Raw genomic sequence first — 18,959 nt, forward strand, 5'->3', positions numbered from 1 at the left:
CACAGGGCAGGCGCCACTACCAAGAAGGTCCTCTGCCTGATTCCCTGTAACCTCACTTCTCGCAGGGAGGGAACCACCAGAAGGCCCTCAGAGCTGGACCTCAGTGTCCGGGCAGAACGATGGGGGTGGAGACGTTTACGGCTCCAACACTTTGAATTGTGCTCAGAATTGAATTGTGCTCAGAAACGTGAATAACCTGGACACAGTATTCCAGGTGTGGTATGACCAAGGTACAAGAGAGTGGTAATATTACTTCCCTTCATCTGGACCCTATACATCTGTTGATGCAGCCAAGAATAGTATTAGCTTTTTTTTTGCTGCTACTGCTGCATCACATTGTTGGCCCATTTTAAGCCTGTGGTCCACCATAATTGAACTCACTGGGACTTTTGCCCAACTATGCTTTAATAAATGCAGCCTGAAAAATACATAACCACAAACTCAGGGCTGGGTGACCTTGAGCTTGGGTGTCTCTCCCTGGACCTTGGGAATTAATAATAATCAATAGTGTCTTTGGGCATGTGGATCAGTTGTAAACACAAACAGCCTCTTCAGATTACTAGCAAAGTACAGTATACAGTTTTAAGGGGTTTGGCTTCCTGGAAGGACTCTCTGCCTAAGGAAAACTACTGTCTGAATAAATTGCACCAAGCAAGATTAAATCCAGGAACCTGTATTTTATGTTCCTGGTAAAATACAAGTGTTGATTGTTTTTAATGGCCTCTGTCAGATAAAACCCAGAAACGTACTTCTGTCTTTCTCCAGCTGCAATTATACGGAGGCTGGGACTTTAGCATCCCCTTTGAGACAGCTTCCTTCCTGGGGGGTTGGTTTGAATTCATACGGTTAAGCATCTCTCCAACGAAAGTTATAAAATAATATATTAACGAAACAGTTGGAGCACAGGCGTGGTCCGATCACTACTCAAATTGGGAAAGGTCGGTTTGTAGCAGTTTGATAAATTCGGGGGAAAAAACCCTATATGGTTTCGATTAATAAAACTGTTACTTGCTCCCTCCTCCCGCTCACAGCGGTTAATTTGGAACCACAAAGGACCACCATCCCCTCGCTGCTCTAAATTTAGGACCGATGCTTCCTATTCAGGCTCAGAACTGTAGGGAGAAAATAAAATTGCTAATGATGCACAAATCTCTAGTGCACTGAACAGCCCGATACAATGCGTTTACTCGAAAGTAAGTTCTAAAGAGGTTCGGCGGAGCTGTCTTCCAAGCCTGAAGTTTACGCAGGTTTTCTCGGAAGTAGCTCAGCCCTAACCAGAAATCCTACTGAATTCAATGGGGCTTGCTGCAATCCGCGAACCCCACTTATCTTGGAGCAACCCCACTGAATTCAACAGGACTTACTTCTCCCTGGACATGATTAGGATTCGACTAGCAAACCTGTGCGGGTTTACTTGGGAGTAAATGCCAACTTCGGAGTAACGGACCTCGCCGGACTTTGCACCTGAGAAGGCCAATCAGGGACACCGTTTCCCCGATTCAATCTCGGGCAAACGGAACTCTCTTCCTTGGCACCGCGCCTTGGAATTTTGACGGTTTGGAGGAGCATGATCCGAGCTGTTGCAATTCCCCACCAAAATATAGGCATCGCTCCTCCTTGCGGGGAAGGCGTGATATATGGAAGTAACCCGGGTTTTTGGAGCCTGTTGCACTGGCTTTTTCAAAATAACAGGAGTAGCAGGTTGTTCCCAGTGCCCGGCCAGTGGTACAACTGCTGGAGCGACATCGTGCAGCAGCCGCCGCCAGTAAACAGAGCAAAGAGGGGCTGAGCGGCGCTTATTTATTTGCCACATCTTCTCTCCTCCTCCTCCCACGGCCGGCCGTTCTTCTTTGAAATTAAAGGGAAAGCAAGGCGCGCATTAGCGGCGCGCCAAAGCTGCTCGCGCCGCCGCTTGGCTGCTGCTTCTAGTCCTGGGCGCGCAGCGGAGCGCAGGCGCCGCCCCTGGAGCTGCTGTTCTCCCTCCTCCCAGGAAGGCCGCCGCGAGAAGAGGAGGAAGCAGCAGCAGCGGCGTGCGCGGGTCTCACGTTTCCCTCGGGGTTGAGGTACCTCGTCAGGACGCTGCAAGCGAGCGCAGCAGCCATCCGGGGAGTCGACGGCGACACAGAGAAAGCATGCCTTGCGCCCAGGCGCCCGTGCCCCGGCCGCCTTGCCGTGCCCTTTAGCCGGCGCTGCTGTTACTGCTGCTGCCGCCGCCGCCGCCGCCGCCACCGTCCCGAGATCGCGAGCTCAGCCAAGGCAGGAGGAGCTGCCGGGCTCCGTGCGGGAGAAAGCGGCACCGCGCGCCGGGCCGGCTGCAAGCAGCTCTCCAGGAGAAGAGAAGCTCGCTCGCTTTCCGTGCTGTTGGTGCGGGGAGCGCATTAGGTGTTGGAGAGGAGGAGGAAGAAGAAGAGGAGGACGGCGGGGCTTGCCTCCCCTCCATTGACACAAGCGCACGAAGAGAGAGAAGTGCAATAGAGACAAGGTGGAGGAGACGCGCTCTCGCTCGCTCTCTTTTAACCCCTCCGCTCCGAGCCCGAGACGGACGACTTTGCAAGGTTGCAGCCGCCTCCGCCTACCAAACCGCCTTGTGCTTTTTTCAAAACAATTTGGCTCTGTCCATTTGCAAACGGCTGAGAAATCCCCCTAAACATGGCGAGTGATTCTCCAGCTCGGAGCCTGGACGAGATAGATCTATCAGCCTTAAGGGTAAGGAGGAACCGGGAAGGCAGGGGAAATGTAGGGGACAGAAGGCCACCCGATCAACCTTTCCCCTTTTCGCTCCCTCCCTCTGTGCTCCCCCTTTTCACTGCTTCCACCTTGCCTCATCGCCTCCCCCTCTTCTCTTCCTTTTACTATTTGAGCACGCGATAACTTTGCTGGTGGAGGTTGTTATTAATGATAAGCAGCGGGTATGGGTTACCGATTGTCATTTTTTCTCCCTTTCCGGAATGCGTACTGACATAGGCGCGTCTCCCTGCTCAGAGGAGATGGGGGCGCTTATGCATGAGGCGCTGGGCTGGGGTTTCTGGAGAAAGAGGAATGAGCCGCGCACAGCTGTTTCCAGCAAGCCTCTTGTTATCTGTTTTAATGGTGCATTTCCTCCTTCCATCCCCAATCCATGTCTCTCCCTTTCTCGGGTGGAGGCAATGGAAGGGTGTTTAAAATGGCAAGGTGTCGTTCTCCAGCGCTTGTCACCTTTTGCAAATTCGAATTCTGCCAATTCAATACTTGCAAATCGATTTTATTCCTCCCTTTCACTTCTCCCCCTGTAGAACCTATACAGCCCCCTGTATTTGGGGCGGAGGCTCACACGTGAAGGCTCTTTCCAGGCGTAAATTTGTTGAGAGACCGTAGCTCGCCGCGCTGCAACATTCTCTGTTTCTCTTGAAATGATGCCTTGGCTGTTGCAAGGTCCAGCGCCACTTTCCTGACCCTTAATGTTAAGCTTGTTTGCATACAACAAAAGAGCACATCTCTCTCTCTCTCTCTCTCTCTCTCTCTCTCTCTCTCTCTCTCTCTCTCTCTCTCTCTCTCTCTGCACAACAGAAAGAAGAGCTGATATGAGGGGATAGAACATGTCGTTTTGTGCATGTCTATTAAGGAAAATTAGCGGCGGGGTTTTTTTGCTTTCCTAATACGCTGCACGTAACCATATTGCTATGTGCATGCAGCGATGGTAGAACAAACTGGATTAGCGGCTGCTCCTCTGGTGTGAATGTTAAAAGACTGTTCCTAGTGTCCATTTTGATGATGATGTGAAATGGAATCACATGAACCTTTTAGTGATCTCTTCCAGTCCTCTGGAGAGAAGCAAGTGCACCTCCTGGCTGTTGTAGCCTCATGACAGGCTACATGCATCACGTTATTATGGGGTGGGGAGAATTGATTAAATGCATTTTCTGCCCAAGAGGAATCAGCTTGCATGCATTCATTCCCTCCCTCTCCCTCCCTCCCTCCCTCTCTCTGGATATATCATAGATGCACGTGGACACAAGCTTTCACCCATTGGAGAGAGAGGTCACTGCATGAGCAATGGCTTCTTGGCTTATTCTATAAATGGAATGGGGGGGGAGCCATTGGTGTGTGATCCTCTGTTGCACTTATATGCTAGGTACTGTATAGCATTCATCTCCTATCCTCCCCTCCCCCAAGAACTTCAGAAGGCCTTATGTGAAGTCAGACCATTTGATCATCCAGCTCAGTATTGCCTGCTTGCCTGCTGTGTACAGTACGCACCCTACGCTGATGGACAAAAGGGTTTCGGGCAGGGGTCTTTGCCTGGGGTGCCTGGAGACCCCAGAAACTGAACCTGGGACCTTGTGCATGCAGATAGTGTGCTTGTTCTACAACCAGACAGATGTGCTATTTGTCCTTACTCTGCCTTTAAATAAATACATATTTTATCTGGATTCTTCTTAGCCTGCAACATTTTTGTGTGTGAGTGATAGAGGAGTCGAGAGGAGGACTTCCTGTTCGCTCTGGATTTCTGATCTTGATTCATTGGATCAGTTCTGGCCCTCCGGTTTGGTGTTCGTTTTCGCTGGCAAAAAGCCTGTTAGGGGGGCTTGGTGTGAGGCAGGCTTTGCCTGGTTTCATCCCTGGGAATATGTGGAGGAGGAGGAATGAAAATGCTACCTCCTGGCATGTGCCAAGGGTACTTTTCCTTCATGGCATCTTCTCCACATCTGGAATTAGACCCCGTGATGCCAAAAAGGCTTCAGATTTGTGTCTCTCTCTCTCTCTCTCTCCATCAATTAAGTGAATGGACCGAGTTTTTAAACAGTTCATTCATTACTCCATGTCTTTATTTAGCTCTTTGCGTGTTTGATGCTTGCTAATGGGTCTAGTCCAGGGGCAGCCAATTTGGTAGATGTTGTGGAACCACAACTGTCACCATCCCAAGATAGCATGGTCAGTGGACAGTCAATAGCATCTGGAGGGCACCATATTTGTTACCCCAGTCTAGAAAGAACTGGTGGGATTCTTCGGTGCAATCTGGCTCTGGTAATGTGTGATGAACGTTTATGTAGTTTTTGTTGTGTGATGAAGACACGCTTCTTGAACCTGGCCTTCGACACCTGATAAAAATTTGTGCTTGTGTGTGTGAACTGATTTTAATCCTGGGGTGATGGTTACATTATTTGCTGTAGATTCAGAGTAAATTGTGGTTACGGAGTGAGATGAGTGTTGTGAGAGAAAAAGAGCACACATTGTTCATTTTCCTCCCTTGCTCCTTGGTGTTGCCCTTATGGCTCCATGACATAGGACCACATTGGAATCTGGGATGCAACCAAATCTCAATAGAGCTAAATGTTCCCCTTTCCAACTTACCCAAACTCCCTTGTGCTTCCATTTATTTTCATGGAGTGTTGTAAAAGGAATAAATGAGAGGTTCCTGCAGCCTTGCACTTTTGTAGGCCATATCAAAATATATTTTCTTCCTGTTTTTTCCAGTTACCCCCAATTTTAAACCTAATTTTTGGTTTTAAAAAACCCCTAGTCTTATACACGGAAAAATACGGTACTTTAAGCAAAAATGTGGGTCTTGTGCTTTGTATGTTTGTAGAGCACTGCACCCTGCACCCACCCTATTGTTTAAGTCTCAAAGTTAGTGTTAGAAGGGGCCTCAAAGGTCATTCCCTCCCCATGTGGGAAACCCACAACTGCACATTCCCTAAGAGGCGGGCCCCCGGCCTCTGATTAAAAACTTCCAGTGGGAGAGAGTCCACCACCTTCCAAAGGCCTTTTGGTTTGGGTCCAACTATCAAGAGCAACAGAAAAACCAATTAGCTCCTTCATCTATGTAATAGTTATTTACATATTTAAAGGTGGCTGTCCTATTGCCTCTTACTCGTCTCTTCTTCAGGCTAAACACGTCCAGCTCTTTCATTCTTTCCTAATGGACTCCAGAATCCTCGCCATGTTTGTCCCCCTCCAGAGTCCAGACACATTCCAGTTCATGGATATCCTCCTTAAATGGTGGTGGCCAGAATTGACCAAAGAATTGACCAAAGCAGAACAGAGTGGCACCATTACTTCTTGATTTGGATACTGTGCTTTTGTGGATGACATTTCCTTCCTTCAGTGATATTTGAAGCATCCCTCGGAAGCAAGCTCATTCTTTAGACATATAGGAATGCAGGAAACTTCTTTATACTTGGTCAGTCCATCTGTACACCTATCTCAGTATTATCTGCTCTCAGTGTAATCAGTGAAACCAATGGCAGTTCTCCCACTGATTTTAAGGCATTAGGATTGTACATGTCCCGCGTCAATTTGTTGTGAATATGTCCAGAGCTTTTGACACTAAAGGGTTAGCATCAAGCTGTATTTGCACTTCATTAAGCAGATAACTCTTCAAGAAGACGTGCATCTGTCTGACTGTGCAATCCTTGAAGGTCAACAGGATAAGACTGGTCTTTGGCACAGTGAATGACATGATGCTCTGCTACGTTTACCTGAAGGTGTGATGTGTCTGATTTGCCTTTGTGCAAGCAGATAAACAGCCTTCCTTCTTCTCTTAATTACTCAGCGTGTGCAAAACATTCTGGATGTTATGATGAATTGCCCATAATTTATATACGTATTAAGCCACCTTAGGCAGAGTTGGCCCAGTGGTACATCTTTTCCTCTCTCTGCTGGAGGAAATGACCCAGTGGTGGAGCACACACTTTGAACCTGGTTCTTTTTGAATGTAATCCTTGGCATCTCCAGTTACAGATGTTGATCCTTTTTTCTTTAACCCTAGAGAGCTGCAGGTGAGCAAATACCCCAACCTGGCATAAAAACCACCTTCCTATGTCCTCTCACTGCCAGTAAATCTCCTAGTCCTGTTTATAAAATATTTTTAATTGATAGTGCTGTAGACTTAACCTGGGAACTTATTTATATGAACCACAGTGCTCCGACCCTAATTTATTATATGAAAATGCAAATTTTAGAAACAAATAAAACCGGGACCGGTATGACCGGTCCTGCCGAACTGCTTACTGACTTGAATGCCTTCAGAAACAAGCCTTTGTAAAACATGGGCTGTCCCATTGAACTTCAGCTTGTCCTCCAGAGCAGCCATCTCCAACCTGGTGCTCACCAGATGTTTTGGACTACAGCTACCACCAGATCCAGTTAGCATGGCCGTGACGGCTGATGGGAGTTTGTCAGCCAACACAGGTTGAGGGTGCCATATTGGGGGTGGCTGCTCCGTAGCATGGCACATTGCAGGTTTTGAACATGGATATAATGAAGTCAGCGGCTGTTGCATGTTTTGCTGCTGTACCGCTATATTTGCATAAGGGAATTTTATCTGATAGTTCAATTTGTGTGGTGTTTTTTTTAAAAAAAGGTATGTGCTATATTAGTCATAGCCAAGTTTATTTGTATACTGCATTTCCCACAAATACATTTGTGCTCAAAGTGGTGTACATAGCAAACTTTTCATTATGTACTATTGCTAAAATAATGTAAAAGTAAGTGAATCGAAAAACAAACAGTTCCTTTGACACACAGCAACATTTAAGTGCAACGATTCAGTCACTCCACATTGATCTCTGATCCTAAACCTTTGCGGGACATCTTCAGGAGAAGAAAAGGCTAAACAAATCCGGAGTGGATTCCTAAAGATGGCCGGATGGCATTTTGTACACCTCCTTCCGGCAATTCCTGCAGCCAAACTGGTGCCAAACCTATTGACCTGCTTTCCTTTGGACCACATCAGCAAGGCTGGGGTGTGTGTCTGTCTTGTCATCTGGGTAGCCCAGGACCTCCATACACACTGCCCAGGCTTGCTCCCCAGGGAGGTCACTTCAGTGCTGCTAACGCAGAAGTTAGACTTCACCCCAGGAGGCACACTCCATTGTCTCTCAGGAAGCATCCCCAAAGTTGATGACATTAGTATGTAACATAGGAAGGAAGCTGCCTTATACTGAGTAAGACCAATGGTCCTCCTTGCTCAACATTGCCTAGCCCGACTGTGGGGGGCTCTACAGGGTTTCAGACAGGGGTCTCTCTCAGCTGCATTTGGAGATGTTGGGGATCGAACCTGGGACATTCTGTGATCAAAGCAGATGCCTTGCCACTGAGCTGCAGCCGTTCTTCCTCCCTGTCTTTTGTGCCTGGAGCCAATGGGGCCAAGAACCCCCCTCATAATTCTTCTGGTAGAGCCAGGACCATTCAGTCCCTTGGTGGGGAGAACAAAATCTTCTTAAATGATGGAGGACAGCAAGGAAAGAAATAAATGGAACCCTATGACCCATTTCAAGGGAAAGAAACCATGGTCAATTCACACTTGCTTAACAACGTCACACTTTTCCTGGAAGGAGACAGGCTACTGACTGTGGTTCTGCATAGTATTTATACATTGCAAAATCTTTTATTATTATTAATTTCCCTTTAAAGTAAGGGAAGAATAGGTCTCTAATCTGTTAGAGTGTATGGATCAGCTCAACTAAATGCACTTAGCACTTAACAATAATTGTTAAAAGGTGCTGCATGCCTATTGTGAAGCAATCCAATCATTTTGCAGAGCCTTGCAATCAGAAATCAATAGCACATTTGCTGCCTGAGCACAAAAGCCTGTAGCCAGGAGGAGTTTTGTAAGTCACACAGATTTTTTTTCCTTGGGTTATTAGAAAATCAAGACCCATCCATATGACTGCACATTAGGTGTGGGGAAACAGGGAAGTGACATACATCTTCAAATGTATTTTGAAGAAAGATGCAAAATGCAGTCCAAACAGAGTGCTTCGTGTCATAAAGCCCAACAGGAAACACTGACAGGAATTTGAGGGTTGAGATTTTCCCACCAGGTTTTACCGCTTAAGAGCTGGTTAAGCAGGTACGCAGCCCCATGAGAGTAAACTCCCAGAGTTCCCTGGGAAAAGGGATTGATGGTGAGGAGAAAGAGGCTTCTCCTACCAACTCTTGGCACCCTTAGCAAACTACACTTCCCAGGATTCTTTGGGTGGTGGTGGGGGAACAGGCTCTCCTGGCGTCTTCATTATGTATCTTTAGGCACCAGGCGAAAACGTTTATCGTAACCAAGCCCTTGGGCTGATTGTTCAATCTATGGCCTTTTAAGTGTGTTTGTGGGAGATGAATCATTGGTTGCTGGGTTTCCTTTTGTTATTACGCTACGTATTTTGCGTTTGCATTTTGTGTTTTTATGCTGCAAAACTGTCTTTGACGATCTCCGCATGAAGGGGGGGGGTATATACATTTAATAAACAAATAAATGAAATGAATTGTATTTTTCCGGTGGGGCCTAATGCAGTGACAAAACAATAACAAGAGAGAGGGACCATGGGAGATGGTAGTGGAGCGTGACACCCACAGTGCAGAATCTCGTTCTTTCCCCGGACTGAGACGCCGGGTTTAATCTGCCCTAGTATTCCCAGTCATAAGGATTTTGAGGCTGGGAAAGACTTCTGGGAGCTCCTGCCAGTCAGAATAGACTGTTTGGTCTCATACCCTGTGAGGCAGTTCCCTCCCCCTCACCCCACCCCCAAAATAATACTTTTTAAAACCGTCCATGCATGTAAAAACTGACTCATTCTCATTCACACATAAAACCAAAAAAGAGCAACATCATGATTTTATTGGTAATTTTTTAAAAATGAATATTTCATATTGTTTTATGTAAACTACTTAAGAGGTTTTTGTTGATTAAAGCTTAAGGGGCTTTTAGTTGATTAAAGAAATATAAATCTTGTTGAATATCATTATATAAATTTCTCAGGTGTTGGGTTTTTTTTTACAAAACTGAAACGAGAGATGTACCTGTTTAAATGAAGAATATGCCTGTATTTCTAAAATTCATTCAATGGCTGGCCAGCATTTCTCAGGCATAGGTAGGGGCCCCTTATGCCTGTCCCCATGTGAGCTTGGCTTGACTCGTGATACAGAATTGTAGAATTGTAGCGTTGGAAGGGACCCTGTGGGTCATACAGTCCAGCCCCCTGCAATGCAGGAATCCTGCCCGAGGCAACACCTAGGTGGTGGGTTCAAACCACCAACCTTCTGCTTAAAAGCCAGATTCACTAACTAACCCATTGCACCACTATGCCTTGATTTATCCTGCCATTCAGTTGCCGTTCACAATTTTGCAGATTGCTAATGTTGAGAAATCTACGGTGTTTTCCCAATCTGAGAGGTGCTGGAGTGAGTGAGTTCTGGCTGGGGAAAAAAACTGGTTGTGGCAACTGTAACCCAGGTTTTAGGTGCCATTTGGCAATTAACACCGCAGGCAGCTGAGCAGTGCTGTGGGTTTCTCATGTGCCGAAAGTGGATGGCATCCAACATTGCAAATGTGTATTCCCCTAGCCCTGCGTCTATAAAAACAGTAAATTTTTCAAAGGCCATTTGTTTATATTATAGCTAATCCCTTCCAATTAAGATAAGACGCTTGTGAACAAAGCGGAATGTCGCTGCTGCCAGTGCTCCACCAGTTCCATTTGAATGGCAAACGCGTCCAGGATGGAGACGAAGCAGAATTAACCAAGGCATTGCATGCATGCTAAGTTCTTGCAGCATTTACTCTGGGGTAGATGCCGTCTGTTCCCCTATTATGCTGAGGGAGATTAAATGAGTGCACACCTTAACGCAGAGCCCCTAGTTTTCAAGGAACGACCTCTAGGCTGTGTTTAGAGGTGCCAATTTGCAGGCCAATGTGGCCATGACCAGTGTGGACAGCCAAGGCCGGAGGGGTGGGGGACGACAACTGGGCCTTGACTGTCAATAGTTGCTGCCTGTAATTTTAATTAGGGCCCCTGTTCTGATTTCTGCTGATGTTCTGTTACCTTGGTTTGCAAGAATGCTGACCCGGTCATTAGAGGCTTTTCATGAAAAATGGTCTTTTCACTGTGCTGCTAACTTGGGTGCTTTTTTTTCTTTTAAATGGTTTATAAATAGCAACACAAAATAAATGTTTATGCATGTAGAAGATCTACAGACCACTTAAGGTTAGCCTATACCACTGAAGGCTGACAAAGCTGGCAAAGGGTTCAACTTCAGAATAGGTGGCTTGGGGATTAAAGCCTAATGTGGGTATCCCCCCCCCCCCCGTGATTGTGTACTTAGGCACTGTTGGTCATTTTCTACACTATTCAGAACTAACCTGTCCCTTTTCTCTGCTTACTATTGGCATGGGAAGTCCTGTTGGTAGTGCCGACTCTGTGTTTCTGTTGACCCGTGATAGGGCCTTCTTAGTGGTGGCTCCCTGTTTGTGGAACACCCTCCCAGTTGAGGTGCTTTTGCCTCTCTCACTATTAATGTTCCGGAGGAATTTAAAAAGAACATTCAGCTACTGCTGAAGGGCAGTGCAAGTTGTTTACCCATGTTTTTGATGTCTGAAAGATACTCTACCTGGAAAGCTTGAAATAATTATCTGCAAGGGCGTGAGATGGCTTTTTAAATTAAAAAGAAATTGTTTTGTTTTGATGCTCTGGGCTTCTTTGGAGGAAGGGTAGTAATTTAATAAATATGAATCTACCTAATGCCACCAGGAAGGGAAAAACCCTGTGATCAAATGTCGCAACATTGTGCAAATTTTAGAACACAACATTTGCATACGAAAGGGTTAGTCTCCGCCATCTTGGGTTAAACAATCATTGGGGGAAACTCCTCTGCCTGGAATTCTGGAGGTGCCAGTCACTACAAAACTAAATGGACCAGTAGCCAGACTCTGTGTACAAGACAGCTTTGTATTTTGTACATTTGAATTGATTTAATATTTATATGCTGCTTTCCCAACAATGGCAGTGTTGAACTCAAAGCAGCTCACAGTAGTAGCAATGTGGTTTTAGTGACTTTTCTTTTTTGCTTGCTGAGAGTTCTTGCCCCTTCTTCTCCCACCACCCACCCCGGGTTTATAGGGAGAAATGTGTAGACCAGGGGTGTCAAACTCAAATTCATCGGGGGCCGCATCAGCAGTTTGGTCACTCTCAAAGGGCCGTCTGTATCTGTAGGACTATGTGTCCACTCTTTATTATCATAAATTATTGTCACTGCATTCAATTATTACTGTTTTTTGTAATAATGTAAGTAATAACTAGCTCTGAAAGCAGAAACATAGTCAGAATAATGGCAAGTATATATTCAAATGTACAATTATTGTACAATTTATGTATTGAAAAGATCTATTAGAAATACAGATAATAGCAACAATAAAAATACCACAGCGCTAGCCCTTTCCTCAAAACACAGTCAGTTCCCATCTGCCAGCAGGGAGGGAGCCCATCTAGCTTCCCTAGGCAGGGAGTTCCAAAGTTCTCTGGGAGGACTAGAGACCTTTTTAAAAAAATGAAAGCTCAGCGTCTGGGGTTGCGGAAGAGGTTGGGTTGGGGCAGCCATGGAAGGAGGCTCCTCTTCACGGGGGTCTGTCTGTGGCAGCAACTCTAGGCGAAAGCCATTTGACGAAGAGCGCGAATCATAATTCTGTTCATCCTTTGTGCTTTGGCTCTATTTAATTAAAAATGTTCCGAAAGCCGTTGCCATTTAAATCCTATTTTTTCTGAGTCCATTTTCCTCCAATCCAGAACCTGAGCATTACTTTCCTGTATTACTCACACTGTGCCACATTCAAGCTTGTTTTGCTAAACCTGTAGTTTCTGCGTTACTAATAGCAATTTGGAGAGTTGGGCAGTTAAAATAAAATAAATAAATACATGAGGTGGCCATAGCTACAGCAGCTGGAAGAATATCATATACCGTACCTAAAAAAAAAAAAACCCTCTTCATTCTTCTGCCAATGCGTCGGGTGAGTCAAATATAGATATTTTTAGAATTTTTTTTTTCATGTGATGTGGCAAATCGCTCTTATTAGCAGTGCAGACCAAACACTGCCCTACCAGCCTGATTATTTGCTATCAGTATTGTAAGCAGCCCATGATTTGGGTCTTAGACTGCTGCTCCCTTGCCATTGCAAAGCAGTGTGCAAACTCCATGTTCAGAGCACAAGTGCGCACCACTCCAACTTAGCGTGGTGGTGTTCTCAGCACATGAAAACAGCAGGAAGGGGTTTGTTCTCATGAATTTGTTGCCCTGCTTCTTCCTCTCTCCCTTTTTTCAGAATAGTTTATGTAGGGTTCCAAAGCAATCTCCAGTCTAGGAGACCACCTGTTTTTAATGCAGAAGGTCCTCCTGGCATCTCCAGGTAGGCCTCCAGGAGTCTCCTCTCTGAAACTCCATTGTTGCTGCCATTGTCAACACCACTGAGCTTGATGGACAAATGGTCTATATTGATAAGGATGCTTCCTATGTTTCTATTTGGTGCTGGGTAGGGAAATTGTCATTGGGCACCTTGCAGAAAAGTGATGATGTTGTTGTTGTTGTTTAGTCATTTAGTCGTGTCCGACTCTTCGTGACCCCATGGACCAGAGCACGCCAGGCACTCCTGTCTTCCACTGCCTCCCGCAGTTTGGTCAAACTCATGTTCGTAGCTTCGAGAACACTGTCCAACCATCTCATCCTCTGTCGTCCCCTTCTCCTTGTGCCCTCCATCTTTCCCAGCATCATGGTCTTTTCCAGGGAGTCTTCTCTTCTCATGAGGTGGCCAAAGTATTGGAGCCTCAGCTTCAGGATCTGTCCTTCCAGTGAGCACTCAGGGCTGATTTCCTTCAGAATGGATAGGTTTGGTCTTCTTGCAGTCCATGGGACTCTCAAGAGTCTCCTCCAGCACCATAATTCAAAAGCACCAATTCTTCGGCGATCAGCCTTCTTTGTGGTCCAGCTCTCACTTCCATACATCACTACTGGGAAAACCATAGCTTTAACTATACGGACCTTTGTCGGCAAGGTGATGTCCCTGCTTTTTAAGATACTGTCTAGGAGAAAAGTGATGTACCGAGCAGTTATTAATTGCCATATTTTAATAATTGGATACAGCTAGGTAGCCGTGTTGGTCTGACACAGTCAAAACAAAATAAAAAAATCCTTCCAGTAGCACCTTAGAGACCAACCAAGTTTGTCATAGGTGTGAGCTTTCGTGTGCATGCACACTTCTTCAGATATTCTTCAGTAACCAACTAAGTTTGTCATAGGTATGAGCTTTCGTGTGCATGCACACTTCTTCAGATATTCTTCAGTATCTGAAGAAGTGTGCATGCATACAAAAGCTCATACCTATGACAAACTTAGTTGGTCTCTAAGGTGCTACTGGAAGGATTTTTTTTTATTTTTTTAATAATTGGAGGTACTGTGTCTTCCAACCCCCTTATGGCCACCTGTCTGTGGAGGGTAGTGCCAGATGCAAAAGCGGGTGGAGGAATTCATGTCAGTTCTGTCTTTGCACAGCAGGCTAGTTCCTAAACGCACACTACCCTGCACCCAGACAAGCAACTATTGGAGTTCAAGGACACATTCCAGCCAGGCAAAACCCCTCACGGAAGGCCTGAAGCAGGTTCAGTGAGGATTGTGGCCTGAGGAGAATTCCAAGGGCCGTTTAGAGAGGCCTGGGGGCTATATTCAGACCTTGAGGCTGAGCTTCTCCACCACTGCTCTGTGGTTTGGGCCCACGTGTAGCTTTATGACAGGCTTCCTCAACCTTGGCCCTCCAGATGTTTTGAGACTTCAGTTCCCAGCATCCCTGACCACTGGTCCTGCTAGCTAGGGATCATGGGAGTTGTAGGCCAAAAACATCTGGAGGGCCGAGGTTGAGGAAGCCTGCTTTATGAGGTGCGGTTGGTAGTAAACCAGGACACGTCATTTCTATAGTAGCCCCCCAGTTTAGAATCCCCCCTCCCAGAGGTTCACCTGTCCCCCAAACTGCAGGCATTTAACGGGGCTGTCACTACCGTACTATTTAATCAGCTTTTGGCTGGATTCGATTATCGCCTTAGCATCCACCCATTATTATTATTTTCCTCGCTACTATTCTGCATTGTTGTCCAAATGGTTGATTGTGAGTTTTACCTTTTACCCAGCTTGGGGATTTGGGGGGGGGCGCTTTGAGCAGAGAGGCGCCTCATAATGTTTGTTTCATTTATTTATTTTCGAGCAGCATGTTTGAAATGGCAGCACAACCACCCCTTCCTCCCTGCTCTTAGTGCTTCTGGCTGCATTGCCATTTTCTCCAGGGCAACTCTTTCAGTAATTAATAACGATTAGCCAGTCCCAAGGCTCTCCTTCCCGCATCTCTCCTGCCTCTACTACCACGTTCTGCATTGGTATGTTCAAAGCAGGCCATAATGGGCAGATGGGATTCCAGGAACCAAGTGAGTTCTCCGAAGGGATGCTTGGTGGCTGATAATTGCTACCCTCTCCCTCTCTTTGCTCGGTCTGTTGTCCCCTGAACCAGGTTTACCTGCTGCTTAACTCAATACAAATGCAGCTCAGGACACACTGCTTTGCTGACTGACAAGGAGATAATGGACAAAAGCAAATCTCCCATGCCGGGCGCATTGAATCCAGTGCTCTTTTCTCTTGTCATAATGGGCAGAATTCGCAGCCATAAAGTCGGAACTAATATTTTGTGAGCTTTTATGGGTGCCGGTAGTGCTGTAAAAAGACGGGAGCGGTTGGCAAGGACGAAAAGGAAGCTGTGAAGGTGGAAAACTGGCCCTAAACTGTAAAAAGAAGAAGGAAACTTTTATGACTTCTTTTCATCACCACCTCAAAACAGATCCTTAGTTTTCAGCAGGGTGCCCTCCAGATATTTTTGAACCGCAGCTCCCACCTGTTCCAGCAAGCATGGCCAGTGGTCACAGATGATGGGAGTTGTAGTCCACAATTATTATTATTTATACCCCGCCCATCTGGCTGGGTTTCCCCCACCACTCTGGGCGGCTTCCAACAAATACCAAAATACATTAAAATAGCACAGATTAAAAACTTCCCTAAACAGGGCCGCCTTTAGGTGTTTTTTAAATGTCAGGTAGTTGTTTATCTCCTTGACCTCCGATGGGAGGGCGTTCCACAGGGCGGGCGCCACTACCAAAAAGGCCCTCTGCCTGGTTCCCTGTAGCTTTGCTTCTCGCAGTGAGGGAACCGCCAGAAGGTCCTCGGTGCTGGATCTCAGTGGCCGGGCTGACCAATGGGGGTGGAGACGCTCCTTCAGGTATACCGGACCGAGGCCGTTTAGGGCTTTAAAGGTCAGCACCAACACTTTGAATTGTGTTCGGAAACGTACTGGGAGCCAATGTAGGTCTCTTAGGACCGGTGTTAGGTGGTCTCGGCGGCCGCTCCCAGTCACCAGTCTAGCTGCCGCATTCTGGATTAATTGCAGTTTCCGGGTCACCTTCAAAGGTAGCCCCACGTAGAGCGCATTGCAGTAGTCTAAGCGGGAGATAACTAGAGCATGCACCACTCTGGCTAGACAGTCTGCGGGCAGGTAGGGTCTCAGCCAGGGTGGATTTGATTTAAATCAAACTGATTTAAATCACGATTTAAATCACGATTTAAATCACTAGTCAGTAAGGCTTGATTTAAATCATAGTTGATTTAAATCATAAAGACTAATTCTTGCTGGTATAACTTTAATATGCAAGTAGATGAAGATTTTTAGAATAACAACTTTTCATATTAGTTTTTTTATCCCCAGTTTAATAGGTTAATCATTCATATTTGGACAACTTTACTGTTGTACTTAGGAAGGAGAAAAATAATCATTACCTTAATAGTAACAATTTAAATAGATTTATTCAACTGAAACAATAACATTTCAGCAAATGTTATTTGCTTAAACAAACATCCATGTTTGTTAACTAATTTGGCTAAACAAAAACAATATATATATATATTAAGAAACTTAGACTGTCAGCCCAGCCTACACATGAAAAACTTAAATACTGTCCACTCCAAACAATCAGAAAAATATTGTTTCTATTCTATTCACTGAACTTCTTGAAACTTAGCACTGAAGGGGTTGCTTCTGTATTCATAGGTTTGTAGAACAATAGGATTAAGGTCTTTTTCTCAACTCTGTTCATGTTATAAAATTTTTGCTGTGAAGAAGAGGCATGTGATCTCTGTTGAGTCAAATTCAGTTTTGAGAACTGCAAAAGTAAACCAAGCACCTGTGATAATATCTTGTAGGCAGAGAAACTGCCCAATAATCTTACAAAAACCTCTGGAAGAGTATGACATTGTGAATGGATTAATGGAATTTATTTACCCCAAAAATTAAACATACACAACCTTATACTACATAATTAAAAAACTAATCTTTATTTCATGATGGAATAACCTTTGGATGGTAATATGTTTTCCTCAAAAAGCATTTTATTAAAAAAAATCCAATTTAAATCAAAAAAATCGATTTAAATCAAAAAAATCCGATTTAAATAAAAAAAATCCGATTTTTTTGATTTTTTTAAAAAATCATTGATTTTTATCCACCCTGGTCTCAGCCTGCGTACCAGATGGAGCTGATAGACAGCCGCCCTGGACACAGAATTAACCTGTGGCTCCATGGACAGCTGTGAGTCCAAAATGACTCCCAGGCTGCGCACCTGGTCCTTCAGGGGCACAGTGACCCCATTCAGGACCAGGGAGTCCCCCACACCCACCCGCCCCCTGTTCCCCCAAAACAGTACTTCTGTCTTGTCAGGATTCAATGTCTAGAGGGCACCGCATTGCCTACCCTTGCTTGTACCATGGGATGAGATACCACTGTATTTTACCTGCACGAATGCCAGTTGCTCATCCAGTCCTGCTTGTTGTGCCCTTAACATAATCTGCAGACATTATTACCACACACCCTGTGTTTTCCTCACTTGGTATTATCCACTCACAGAGATTATCCATTGAGGCTTTGTGACCCAATGTTCATTAGAAGTCTGGTTGCGGTTTGAGAGGGCCTTTTTCACGGTGGTACCAGTGAAGCTCCACACTGATGGCACCTCTCCTCCTGTCTTTGTAGCGGGGTGTGCGTTTGTGTGTGTGCGTGTGTGTGTGGCACATTTAATACCATTCTTTCATTTCGTTTTCTCTAATGGCCAAGTTTCTGCAGTGGACAGATTTCTGGGGGCTGTGCATGCAGGGGTGCATAGAATTTGAGGTGCATAGGGTTGAAAACACCCCAGCAATTCAGAAAACAAGCAGTCCCTTTTAGTCAAACAACATTCGTTGTTTGATATGAGCATTGTCCTTCCTAAATACAGTTGCGCTGTGGCACAGTGGAGCTAAGGGTGGCATGCTCAGACCAAGGACCCCTGGGAGATTGTACCTTGTGTTTCTTTGGGGGGGCGGGATCGTCATGTCATGGGGAAACCAGCCTTATTTCTTTAAGAGATAACACCTGGGCGGCTGAGACAATCCCCTCCAGTCCTATTTCCTGCCAGCTCCACTGTAGGTTGTATTGCCAGCTGCTCTAAGTGCGGCAAAAGAGAAGAGGTGCCATATTGGAAGTAGATATTGTTGTTCTTTGTCTGTTTATTCCTGGCTTCCCTTCCTCTACTCTTGTCAGGTTTTCGCTCTGTCCTGGCTCCGTAGATCTCCCCTTCCTTCCTCTTGGCACCCATTTTTTCCCTTGGCCTTTAGTTTTGGGCCTTTTGGGGGGCCTGTAGCCTTTTGGATGTTCTAAGGGTGGGGTGAGCGCCTTGGAAAGGACTTCAACAGGGTGGAAAGGGCCTCTTTTCAGAAAGTAGAGCTGTTTTTGGAGATGGATCTCTGCAGTCTTGTTGGAAGGGTGATAAGGAACTAAGGCTGCCCGGGCAGGGGGACCTCTTTCCTGAATCCAGCAGCAAGTCGTCGCGGCTGCAGAGGTTTGGGGGACCTGAAAAGTCTGCTTCAGCAGTCCCAGCGGTCTGGTAAGCCGGAAAAGGGTGGAAGAGGAGAGTGTTCTTGTGCTCATATTCTGCTCCCCCGGTTTCCCACAGTCAATGGTGCACCAAACCAGTTGGGCTGTTCCCTGCTCTGAGTTTCATTTTCCAACCCTTGTGAATTATTTGTCTTCTCTAAGGTGGCTTCCATCATTAGCATTGTGTGTTTGTAGCTGTGATCCTTTTTCCTAACAGTTGCCTCTCGTT

The 18,959-nt window shown here is 45.8% G+C and overlaps 1 protein-coding gene across 4 annotated transcripts in view; it reads left to right on the top strand.

The window, feature by feature from the left end:
* Positions 1-1,694: 1,694 nt before the first annotated feature.
* TNIK (TRAF2 and NCK interacting kinase) overlaps positions 1,695-18,959 on the top strand; it is a 283,956-nt gene continuing 266,691 nt past the window's right edge. For all 4 annotated transcript variants that reach the window (XM_035132807.2, XM_035132804.2, XM_035132806.2 and 1 more), the window contains exon 1: positions 1,695-2,706. In XM_035132807.2, the coding sequence (XP_034988698.2) occupies positions 2,650-2,706 (57 nt within the window). In that variant the 5' untranslated portion in view covers positions 1,695-2,649. The remainder of the gene's footprint in view (positions 2,707-18,959) is intronic.

This window comes from Zootoca vivipara, chromosome 5, assembly GCF_963506605.1.
Source record: "Zootoca vivipara chromosome 5, rZooViv1.1, whole genome shotgun sequence".
Lineage (NCBI taxonomy): Eukaryota > Metazoa > Chordata > Lepidosauria > Squamata > Lacertidae > Zootoca > Zootoca vivipara.